A 13,304-nucleotide genomic window follows, 5' to 3' on the forward strand; every position below is an offset into this window, starting at 1 on the left:
ATGGGAAACTATTTATACTAGTTCACAAAGTCTAACTAGTTAAATACTATAGAATTGTTGCTTTTGAGGCAAAATATAGCTCAGGAATTAATATATGCCTCATGGGCAATAATTTACACTATTTCACAATGTCTAACTTATGAAATACTCTATAACTCTTACCTTAGAGGCAAGCCTCAGCCTAAGAACTTTCAAATACAAGTTGTGCACCATGAGCAAGACTTTATAGTACCATATTGTGTCCTATATAAGTATGTATGGGGTGTGTGGGTGTGGGTATAGGTGTGTATGTGTGTGTATATATATATATATATCCAAAATTTAAAATTACAGAGAAAGAACATAATTTTCCATATATAACATCCTAGAATGACAATTAACAAAAGAAATATACTTGGGTATAGCCAGTCTTAAAAGTTCTTATAACAAGCATAAGTTGTTAACTCTGAAAAGAGAGTATATCATGATCTTGGTGTATCATGACTTGAAGAAAATAAACTTATAAGTGAAGAATCAAGATCGCAAATTTGATATCAAAATATCGAAGGAGTAAGTATTAAACTAATAGAAAAATAAAAACAAACAGAAAGAATGTAACAATTTAAAAAGAAAAAAAATGTGGCAAACTATTTTACAGTAAGAACTATTTAGTTTAACTTCATCGATCTTTAAACCTTATAAAGAAACAAATGTAAATTCTCTTATGACTTTTCAACTCTTCAGCAGTGCAAAATTCGTCAATTCAGAAAATGTGATCAAAAATATTGGGTGGTATTGGAGATAACAGAGCAAAGCTAGTACCATCATATACACCCAATACTTCACACCTCTTTATTTTTCTAGCAAGAAAATGATCGATCTTCTCATAAATTTTTGATTGATTTATGTGTTCTTCTACATCTTCTAAAGGTTGAAAATCTTTACACTCACTATCCATAACCTACAAAAATAAAATTCAGTTCAATACTAAATAATGTAATAAATCATTAATGTAAAAAAGCATGTAAGAACATACTTGCGTATTATATAAAATTTCTGCAAGTGACGAAGGTGCTGAAAAAAAATCTCCCCATTATTAAATTTAGCACAAATTTTACGAACTTGTTTCAAATATGACTTTCTTAGTATGCCTTTGGTCACTTTATGCATCATCTCCATCTCCATGCCCATATTTTGTTCTCCCATTTCATCAACTCCCTTATCCCTTTCAGAATCTGCAATACCAACTTTTTGCCTATCAAAGTCTTTATTTAATACATGGAGAAGCTCCACAATAGAATCGCACCTGAACTCTAGAGACTATAACACAAAATTTAATAATGTCACAACAATACAATTAAGTCAACAAATGATTAAATAATTTTATTTCTATTGAATATTAAATTTCATATAAAATTTATCATAATATGGCTCAATTCCCATCTAAAGCATTATCTAGTCGAGTCTTAAGAGTAGATGTCATCCTCTACATCAAACCTACAAAAGAAAAATTAAAAATTAAAAAAAAAAACTAGATACTCTTTATTCTATTGCAATTTGAACAATAAAATAATAAATATATATCCTATCATTTAAAGAAAGAGGGGGTGAAAGAGATTCCACTCCAGTTGCATATCCAAAATAAGTTGCAGTAGTTTTTTTATACACATAATATAATCTCGTAGTTTGTAGCTATTGCCTCTGTTTCTATTTTAGTATAGTGATAGACATTCATATAAAAAAGAATGATAATAAAATTGATCTTACTAGAAACTTACATCAATAATGATGTTAATCAGGCTAGAAGAAAAAAGACCTCGAAGAAGTAAAGAGAGACACTCTCTTTCTTCATCAGTAGCAGAAAATGGCTACACAAGAAGAAACAAAGAACAATTTTAATTTTTTAAACATAAATATATACTCACAAGTAAAAGAACACTCTGGCCATTTACAAATCATTGAATTATGAAAAAAAATATAAATTCAAAATTCAACACAATGCAAGACAATTTAAGTATAAATTTAGATTTTCTATTACACTTTTTTCCTAGGAAGGCAGTATAGAGAATAAATATAATTTTTATTAAAAAAGATTGAGTTAATAGATGCATTTGGGCATGCACTCTAATAGGTCCAATATATGATATCTAAAACTACCAGCAAATATTATTTAGAAGGAACAATGTCAGCTATACGCAGAGGAAGTAAAGCCACTATTCATGCGATCAATAGGTAACTCTAGGGAGATGAACATCGAATGAGATGGGTAGATGAAAATGCAGTGAAAATAAAAAATATGATATGCATATTTTGAACAAGTGTACTAGTTGCTAAGTACATTTTGAGCAACTATTTTGAACATGATATGTACTTTGAAGTAGACTTGATGAAGTACTAGTTATTTTTCAATATCCGATATTGTCTATCTTAGGCCATACTTAACAAGATTAGGAGGTTAAAAAAATCAGCTACGAGTTTAACTTCATCATCTTTAATAGAGGCAAGACTTAGCCTCGGGAATTTTAAAGAACAAAGTACACCCCCAGAGGCAAGAGCTGTCACTATTTCATTGTATTTAAGTTATGAAATCCTCTATGAGTCTTGCGTGTTTAGCCCAAGAGCGTCAAAGAACAAGATAACTCCCATAGGCAAGAGTTGTTACTAACTCATTGTGTATTAAAAATTATAAGATACTCTATAATTCTTGCCAAAGAAACTTTAACTCGGGAATTTCAAAGAACAAAATACACCCCAGAGGCAACAATTGTCACCATCTCATACATGTTAGTTGATGAAATCCTCCATGACTCGTGTCTTAGAGGTAGGACTTAGCCCAAAAAATCAAAAAGAATAATTAATAGTTAAATACAAACCCTAAAAGTTGATAAAGTTAATTTAAAAACAACAATAATATATCTAGTATATACTCACAATATAGACTTAAGTATATATCCATAAAGCACAATACCTTAAGCAAAATTTATCCAAAGAAACTGTAAATTTATTCAAAAAACTTAAAATGTACCCATCTTTTTTATGCAATTTTATCCAAAAGAAACTGTAAATTTATCCAAACGTAACTTTCAAACAATTTTTAAAACATCAGGAACAATAAAAATGAAAAAATTATTGGAAGAGAATTCATTTTGTCCTTCATATTGCGAGAAATACAGTGCTTTTGAAAGAGAAAGATCTATGAAACATAAAAGGGCTAATATGTACTTTTATTATGTATATAACGGAAGGAAAACTATTAGTAAAAAAAATTATGGAGGATAAATAGTAAAGACCACCCACTATGAGGATCATTTCATATAATTTTCTAGTACCCGCTAGCTTTAGCAGGACACACACTCTCTCTCTTTCTATACACCAAAAAAAACTAAAGTGTTCTATGATGTTAGTGACAAAGTTTCATATGTTTACCCTGAAGGATTGTAGGTTTGAACCTCACTGACGATTTCTTTTTTTTTTAGTAGTTCAATTAATTGCATTCAACAAAGTCGTAGACAATTACACATGAGACAATGTATAAGTTTATAATTTCTTTAATTTATCTTTAATTATTGTTGACTTAGTGTTATTAACAAATATTTTTGACTAAATTAATTAATTAGTCTTTGACTTTTTCTTTAAATTTCTTACTTAGTTATCAATTATTTGTTATTTCTCTTTCTTTCTCTCATCAAAGTAGAAAAAAAATATTCCGTCCCTTCCTCTTCCAAGGGCCAAAATCGACTGCCAACTCTATTAGCTTTCTTAGCGGCTTCTCCAATTCTCCGCTGAATTTATTCGTTGTTATCCATCATAGTCACGTCGCTCCATCTATATGAATAACTTTTCATATTCATATAGACGAAAAAGACAAATAAGGATTCATTTAACCGATGAGTTTACTTGACACAAAACTCCAAATGCTAAATCAACTTTTGAATTTAACATTACAGTAATACGAGTACTTTTTTTGTGAACAATATGAAAATACATCCTATTTTCATATTTCTTAAATATTAAAATATTCTCACAAAAATTAAGTTAATCAATGTGTTGGGCCGGGCTTTATCCCATCTAGTATATACCTATAGAAAAAATCACAAAAATATACAATTTTAGAGTCTATATTAAAAAATATACCAATATTATTTTTTATTTACAAAATATAATTTTTAATTACAAAATGTACCAACTAATCAAATTATAATTTATAGTAGAAATTCTAACCATTTTCTTACATTCTTCTTCTTTGTTATAAAAAAATATGAAAAAATAAAATAAAATAATTATACCCACATCATTCACTAAGATCCAGCCCAATCAGATTAACATATGATTAAACAAATATAATCATATATGTGTTGGGAATGCTTTGGGATAAAATGGTATTGAACAAGAGTATTGGAGTTGGTTATTGTTGTGAACTTTTTTCATTTGGGATTTTATATTTTTTTTGTACTTTGTGTGAATATGGTGGTGACAGTAGGTATGGTGGTTGGTACGGTGGAGGAATTAGGTATGATGGTGGAGGAAGCAAGTATGATAGCGGCAGCGACAGCTACGATTTTCGGTGGTGGAGGTTTTGAATTTTTTTTCAATGTTGGTTGCTATTGATTGTTCTTGATAACCCATTTTCTTGTGTGGATATGGTGGTGACAGTGGGTGTGGTGAGGTATACGGTGGAGGAAGTGGGTATGGTGGCAGTGACGGAAATGATTTTCGATTGAGTTTTTGAATTTCTTTCCCAATGATGGTTGCTATTGATTGTTCTTGATAACCCTTTTTCTTCTTATGTGGATATAGTGATGACAGTGGGTATGATGGTTTATATGATGGAAGAAGCGTGTATGGTGGCGGCGGCGGCGGCGGCGACGAATATGATTTTCGATAAAGATTTTGATAATTCAAGAATTTTTTTATGACACCGGCAGAGAAGGATATCAATGATTTTATGGTGCATGAATTGTATAGAAATTGGTGTATCTAGAGTGTATGAATTGTATAGAAATTTGTGTATATATGGTGCATGAATTGTATAGAAATTGGTGTATCAATAGCTTTATGGTGTCTGAATTGTATAGAAGTTGGTGTATCAATAATTTTATGGTTTTTAAAATATTTAGAAATTGATGTATTAATAATTTTATGGTGTCTGAATTATATAGAGATTGGTGTATCAATAACTTTATTTTATGGTGTCTGAGATAGTTAGAAATTGGTGTATCAATAATTTTATGGTGTTTGAACTATTTAAAAATAGGTGTATCAATAATAAAAATTTTATAATGTCTAAAATATATAAAAATTAGTGTATCAATAATTTTATGGTGTTTAAAATGTATAAAAATTGGTGTATTTTTATGGTGTATGATCGATATAGAAATAGGTGTATTAATAATTTTATGGTGTATTAATAAATTTATGGTGTATGAAATTTGTATAAGATGTGGTTTGAATCAATCGGAGAATTTACTATCATTAATGATGTTTTTTCTTAAAAAATATTAAAAATTAATGTTTAATGAATTAAATAAATTAAATTTAAAAACATTAAAAATATCAAATAACTGTATTGTTTTTTTGGTTATCTTAGTTACTATTTAAAAAAAAAAACTTAGTTGAAAAATAAAATAGGAGAATTTATAAAATAAAATATCAATCATTAAATTGTCTCCTTAAATTATGCTATGATAACTATTTTTTTTTCTTTTAGCTTTGATAGATTTGAAAAGTTAAAACTAGTAATATTTTATGTAATATTGACTCTTAAATTGTTTACTCATTTGATTTGCCCCTGTACTATATCACAAGTTGCAGTGAATGCATCTGCATTTCCAATCTTCCCTTAAAATCTTGAATCTGTCTCCAACTCTATCAAAAACAGAAACAGTACTACACCCCTATTAACAAACTAGAATAATCATTGTCCCCTACCATTTGACAAAAGAATATCTCCTTTCTTATATCCTAAATCATTAATTGTCAATGGCAAAGTAAATTATCTCAATGGTACACCCAATTTGCTAAAATATTAGTATTATTATTATTAGTTGAGGGTACAAACCTACTTGCCAAATTACTACAATTGTGACAGCCATGACCAACGCGAAATTCACACGCTTTAGAACTCTGTTTCAGTTCAACTACAAAGAGTTTTCCTCCTAATTGTGCTTCTGTGATACAACTTATTTTCACCTTCCAGCTAATCTCCTCTGTTAGTCTCCTTCTCTTAAATCTGAATTACTCCCACCTTTGATTTTCTTTTAGTTTAAGAATTAGAAGAAGAAAGGGGAGGTTCATATCTCAAGGTAATCCCAATTTATGTGTCGTCTTTGTCATTCAATCAAGTCTATTTTTTATCATAATTTTATTATATTTCTTTTATATATTTTGAACTGTCAATTATTGTGGTAGTATTTTTTACATAATTTTTAAATATATAAATGTTATTTCAAAAATTTGAAGATTGCATGGTCAAAATCATAGCAAACTTAAATTGTTACTCTTGAATTCGAACTGTAGCACATAAATTGGTACAGGGAGGTATTATTTTTCATCAAAGATCTGTTCTCCTTGCTCAATTGCCAGAGTTTTAGCAAAGGCATTTTCTTTTTTTCTTTTTTTTGCTAATTGAATAATGGGTAGTTATTTTTCTTTTTTTGTATATTCAGGGCAACGAAGAAGATGGGTCATCACCACCACTGCAGCCACCCTGAAGGAAATAAAAATAGGTCAAAAGTTTTGGCATGTTGTTATTGCCCTTGTTTAGTAGTGCCTTCTACGTTCTCTTTGTTAAAGAGGTGTCTCTTTGTGGTCTGTTTCCCTGTTTTGCAGTGCTTTGGATGAGATGAACACGGGCATCAACATCACCACTACAAATATTTCTGACAATTTTAACAACTGATTTTTTAGTCTTGAATTCATATATAGCGAGATTAAATTCTGATTATTCGCTGTCGAAATTCACTGGTTCATTAATGTTATTCAAAAGTTTCAACTTGGTTAACACCAATAGACAGAAAAAGAAATTGTTTGAACTTGGTTGTTGCATAGTAAATTTTTTGCCATGTATCCTGCTAGTATACTTCTGAGCTATTGTTTATTTACCTTGAAACAAAACTAAATTTACTGCCACTAAGGTCATCTCCAACCCATAGCACCAAATATTACTATTCTGTTTTTGTTAGTACTTGGTAAGTGAAGAGAATATCAGTTTGACAGGGTGTGTATGGTTTCTGGGCATGTGCCATTTTATTTTCCAGCTACAAGTTTGTCCTTGGCGATAAGAACTTGTGGTTTTAAAATCATCCCTAATAATTTCACGTTTGTCTTGTTTTTGCAATCAATTAATCTGTCCTTACTAAAGAGCTTTGACTAAATTACAAAAATGATTATTATTTCCAAGAGAAATAAAAAAAGTTAATGCTCTGCTATGTTGAATTAACTAAGAAATTTTCATATATAGTGTTGTTGAAATACTAGAATTTATGTCCTGATAATACCATCTTACAGACAAAAGTGGGAAAAAAGAAAGAAATTCATAAGCAGAAGATTGCAATAATTTCTTTTTGTGCTGATGGAATCAGGTCTATTTTATCTGGAGAGAGCTATTGACAAAAGGATTATCAAGAAAGTAAAACATCATATTAAAGCTATGTCTGTTTGGTTTCAGTTATGTTACATACTTAGTAAGGTAGCCAATGGGAAAACATGCCTCCCTTGATGCTTTAGTCTTTAATTTAACCAACTTACAAATGATTTGTGCCTTATAATGAAAGCAGGAATTTCCAAATTCCAACAGGTTAATATATTATAGTGAAACATGATCAGTCTGAGAATTCTCATAGTCATTCCTCTTATGCCAAATACTTCACAACTTTTTCTTCAATTTGTCATTGGCATTGCATGAGTTGACATTGTAATCTCTTGACATCAGAGTGTTTGAGAGGCTTCAGCATGAACATCTCAGCCCCTTCTTCCATGCATCTGTTCATTTCACAAATTGTATTTATTTGATTAGTTGCATATCAGGACAGAGTACATAACTCACAACGTTTTTGGTAATTAAAGATATATAGCCATTGATAAACTTACTGATCAATTCGAGTTGGAATGTTCTCAGATGACATAATAAAAACTGGTACATCCTTCAAGATCGATGATTCCTGCTTGCATTTCAACTAATTAAATTTGTATTAAAAATAATTTAAATTAAAGAACATTTTTCTTCATAGAATGTTGGACTGTCAACTAAAGTCTACCTTGATTTTCTTAAGCAGTTCATAACCAGTCATTCCTGGCATGCAATAATCTGTTATTATCATATTTACCTTTGAACCCTGTTGAAATATACACACAAAAAAGGAGAATTAAAAAGATCATATATTAGTAATAGTTACATCCCAAAAGCGAACCGAAAGATCCATAATTATTCAATTCAAGAAGCAATTACATTGCTATTTGTAAAGTGTTCCTGATTAGCTCCCAAGCCCAAGTACTCCAAGGCCCTAAAACCATTTTCGGCAGTAGTCACTGAAGCAAACTCACATATTTTAGAAACTAAAGATCCAATTTTCATCTAGAAAACACATAAATAGAACTACTAAGGAAGTAACAACTCAAAGATTCATTTTTCGAATTTAACCATATCTGTATTTTGACGCGACTAGCCCCATAAATCAAGATTTATGTAGAATAGAATTACTAAGGAAGTAAAACATTCCTACATCGAAAAAGACAATTCAAAAGATAATTGTATATTTTAGTTTAGTTAGTACATGTGATCTGAAATAGATAAAATAATCTTCACTAGGTACAGATGAATCAAGTCCAAGCATGGTAATAATGTCTGGCCATACCAAGCTAGCTAGGACGTTCAATTCTTTTCCTACATATAGTACGATCATTAGAGCCGTCAATATGGCCAAGATCTATTGGGCTGGGCTAGCCCAGCCTAGGGTTGGGCTACGACTCCATTTAAGAATAGGATTTTTTAGTTCAATCCAAATAAACTTGTTGATTTATGAGGCTTGAGCAATATGAGTTGAGCTGGTACATGGGCTAAATAAAAAATATTTGAAAAATAAAATAGAGTACTAAGAATAAAAAAAAATTCAAACTCAAAATTTATTTGAACCATCATAGATATTTAAATATTAATTATGTTTATAAAATATATAAATAGCTAAAATATAATTATTTTTTTTTAAGAAATCAAATATGTTTGATAAAGAAGGCATGGAGATGTTGGACAAACTATAAGTGCCATTAGAGTTTTTTTTAAGTGTTTTGATGAAGAACGCGTGGCGATGTTGGACACACTATAAGTGTCATGAGAGTTTTTTTTTAAAGAGTTCATTTTCACTTTTAATGAACTAAATATAGACATTTTTTTTTGTTTTATTGTGATCAATTAAAATAAAATTAGGTTAATATTGCTATTTAGTTAGTTATATTAATATTCATTAACTGTTTCGTTTGTTTTTCAACATCTCTATTTTGTTTGAATTTGGTATCAAAAGTTATTCAATTTCGCAGATTATTAGGATCTTTTTATAAATTTGAAACTTGATTAACAAGTAGTAACTTCATGTGATACTAAATTATAAATATTTATGTAATTAATATTTTAAAATTTAAATTAAGATTATAAAAATAATATATTTTAAAAAGTGAACTAGTCTGTGGAGGTCAGCAGCCCACACTATGATGGATTGACCTTGCTATTTTTTGATCTGTCATATTGATGGATCAGCCCATCTTAACCAATCAAACTCCAAAACCTATGTGAATTAACTCAAATGAGCTAAATCGATCAATATTAACAACTCTAATAATAATAAATAATGCTATCCAGAACTATTTTCATATTTTTTAGAAAGAAAAAGAGAATGACATAAATTGAGTCTAAAAGTCTACATCAAAGGATTCCGAAAGATATGAGGACAAACACAAAGGAACCAATGTGATCACGTATTCATAAAAGGTTAGCATATCTAAAAGGTTGATCAAAAGTCGTATAAATTGGCACGTTTTACTTCTCCTACACGTTTATCCTTTTCCCTGTAAGCTCTTTCTTTTTTTTTTCCTTTAATTATCATTTCTTTTAGAAAACGGAAAAGGTCCTAGAAGTGTAAAAATATCGTTCAATTTATATTTTGGTTCTATAATATTCTTCACATTTATTTTTGGGTTTCAAAATATCCTTCACATCTATCTTTGAGTTTTAAAATATCCTTTATTTAATATTTTTAATATTAAATAAATTAAAAATGTTTCATTATTTGAAGTGACATATTTTAATTGGTTCGTATTTTATTAACTAAAAAAAATTAAAAATCCTAACCTACTGTGCCATATTTTGAAATTTCACTTAGTGGGTTGAAATTTATGTGATGAACAACTAAAAACTTGTTGTACACCCATTGAATATGTCATGGTTCTTAGAACAAAACAATGTCCACCAAATGATTTTTACAGGCTGCGATCCTAGTTATGGGAGCTTCGGTTTTAGAAATCTTTTGAAGCATACAAAAGAAATGATGTTTTGCCTAGTGAACTACAATGCTATAGTGTATGTAAATGAGAAAAAAGTTTAAAAATTAATTGTAGTAGACCACTAGATGATTTTGTCTATCTTTGATAATTCTAGGATTCTAGATAATTTTCTCTAAAGTGATATTAATGACACCAGATACAACAACATCCATCTGCTGAAATATGTTGCAAACATTATTATAAGTAATCGTGGTATTATTATTTTATATCAAAATTATTTGTCATGATATTTAATCATAAGAATTTGTAAATCTCATTTCACCTTTCACACATAAAACAGGGCATTGTAATTTATCTCTAAAGCATAAATCAATAAACAAATTTTGACTTATGGTGCAATCCTTAGAAAGGATACCAAACACATATATTTATTCGTGAAAGAAAGATACACACTTTGACAGGATTTCACAATAAAATGCACTAATATATTAATATATTAGTATTGATCGTCGGATATAGATGAGATAGGTGTTGTGGATTAGAATAATTTTAATTTTTGGAAATAATAAAACGACGACCAATGAAAATGTGTCACTTCATTAATGAAATATTTTTTTTACTTATTTAAGATTGAAAATGTTAAACAAAGGACATTTATGAGCCCAATGATAGATGTGAAGGACATTTTGGAGCCCAATGATAGACTTGAAGGACATTTTGGAGCTCAAAAATAGCTGTGAAAGGCATTTTAAAGCCCAAAGATGGATGTGAATGGCAATATAGAGTCAAAAGGTGAATGTAGGACTTTTTTATTATTTTCAATAGGTGAAGGGTATTTTAGGCCTATTTTAGGCCCATCTCCGTTTAGGAAATAAGAGGGAGAGAGTAATGTCATAGAAGATCCAAAATTTGAATTTGTAAATCTTGAATTTCATGAAACCTATCATTGTCTCAATTTATTTTTCTGATTTTGAATTGACACAAAATTTTTTAAAAAAAAATTAGGTCTTAAACATATAATGTGACAAATTAGAATTAGTTTTTGTGTATATCTTTACTTGTCCACTATTGACTTGTCACACTCCTTTGAAATAATAAACAATATGAGTAATTTTACTATATCGGTCTTTGAATATAATAAATTCAATGTTTTGAAAAAATATATCAGATAATTACTATATTTAATAACTAAGGATAAAATAAACACAAATAGATAAATTATTCATTGTTTTTTTAAAATTGAATAAATATTATTGAATCTAACTTTAGTAAGATAGACAAATAAAATTGGATGTCAAAAAGGAAAGACACACACTTTTTGAATTGGCGAAATATTATTACTCTTATATGAAGAGACTCAACTTAACATGAGTACCTATGTTTAATAACTGTAATCTTTATCATGTTTTTAGGTTGGGGTCCATTGGAAATAATTTTTTCAATCTTTACAAAATAGGTATAAGGCTATATAAACTCTATTCTTTTCAGATTTCACTGGTAGAACTACACTGAGTATATTGTTGTGATCTTTATCGTGTCCTTCGAATGTGTTCTGTTTTATCGGAATGGCTTTTCTTGCATGTATAATGCCATGCTTGAGAAACATTCAAGATTTTTCATATAGGTACAGAATAAGATAAAGAGAAAATTGAAATATATACACATTGTCCCATTTATCGTCAAATATTTAGTATAGAAAATGAGAAGATTATAGGAAATTAAAGTATTTACTATTTACCTTTGCAAGAGGATTTCTTGAGTAATTTCTCAAGAAGTTTTCGATCAACAAGGTTGTCATCCACAGCTAAAACGTGGGGTTCACCAGCAGGACAAGCAGGATCCCCCATTCCCCTTGAAGAAGAAGAATAAAAATCCATTCTTGTTCAATAATGATAAGAGATGTTAGCAGAACACAAAAGAAAGAAGAATAAGAAGAATCAAAGTGCAACGAAAAAGCACTATAATTGGTGGGTATTTAAGGGGGGGGGGGGGGGGGTTAATGGAAAAAAAAGATTCTTAGAATTTCTTGGGAAGATGAAGAAAAGATTTTGGAGGTGTGGGGGTTGGGGGTGTTACTGTTTTTAAGGGAAGGAATCACCAAAATTAAAATCAAAAGCTTTTGTCACACATGTTTGTGATCTCAAATTTGGCCTTTCTTCATTCACCATCAATAATATTAGTATCTGCTGCTCTTTTCTCTGATCGTATCAAAAGATTATATACTTATGCGGAGTATATTTTTTCTAATTAAATGTGGGAATGACTAATTAAAAAATCACTGTTTGTTAAAAAAGGCAAGTAGGTCTGTGAAATTTTATAGTATTTGATATCGTCAGAATAAGATATATAGGAGGATCCAAAGCATCTTGCTAAATCCTAATAATGGGGACAGAATCCGACTGCTTGCATTCTTACGATATATTTTACAACACATTTATCCTTAAATACAACTTCAAATAGGTGTGTTTGGTATGAATAAAAGTATTTCTTCAATTTTCAGCATAAATTATTAACACTCATGTACTAATGGAGAAAAATTTAAGTGACAAAAATCTATTTTTCCTTTTTAATTAAAATTATTTTAATATTTAGTTGCCATAAAATGATTTGTTTATATAAGGACCAAACATTCCCAAAGCCTAATCTATGCAAGCAATGCATGAAATTTGATTTTCTAACCCCTTTCTGTACTTCACCAATTAATTGAGATGCATTTAGTGCCTCTTTTCACTGCATTAATACGTATACGTTCCTCCACATTTTGTTCTCATTCAAATTTTGAATGTCCTATCAAAGTAAATTTCATATAGAAATTAATGTAGTGACTACACCTT

At 29.4% G+C, this 13,304-nt stretch overlaps 1 protein-coding gene across 1 annotated transcript; it reads right to left on the reverse strand.

The window, feature by feature from the left end:
* Positions 1-7,639: 7,639 nt before the first annotated feature.
* LOC107874996 (two-component response regulator ARR17) lies at positions 7,640-12,429 on the reverse strand. The gene is made up of 5 exons (XM_016721673.2): positions 12,209-12,429; positions 8,426-8,505; positions 8,235-8,312; positions 8,068-8,138; positions 7,640-7,959 (listed from the first exon to the last, which is right to left on the reverse strand). Exons 1-5 carry the CDS (start codon positions 12,345-12,347, stop codon positions 7,866-7,868), a joined length of 462 nt encoding a protein of 153 aa, XP_016577159.1. The 5' UTR covers positions 12,348-12,429; the 3' UTR covers positions 7,640-7,865.
* Between the last annotated feature and the right edge of the window lie 875 nt (positions 12,430-13,304).

This window comes from Capsicum annuum, chromosome 6 (genome assembly GCF_002878395.1).
Source record: "Capsicum annuum cultivar UCD-10X-F1 chromosome 6, UCD10Xv1.1, whole genome shotgun sequence".
NCBI classification, from domain to species: domain Eukaryota; kingdom Viridiplantae; phylum Streptophyta; class Magnoliopsida; order Solanales; family Solanaceae; genus Capsicum; species Capsicum annuum.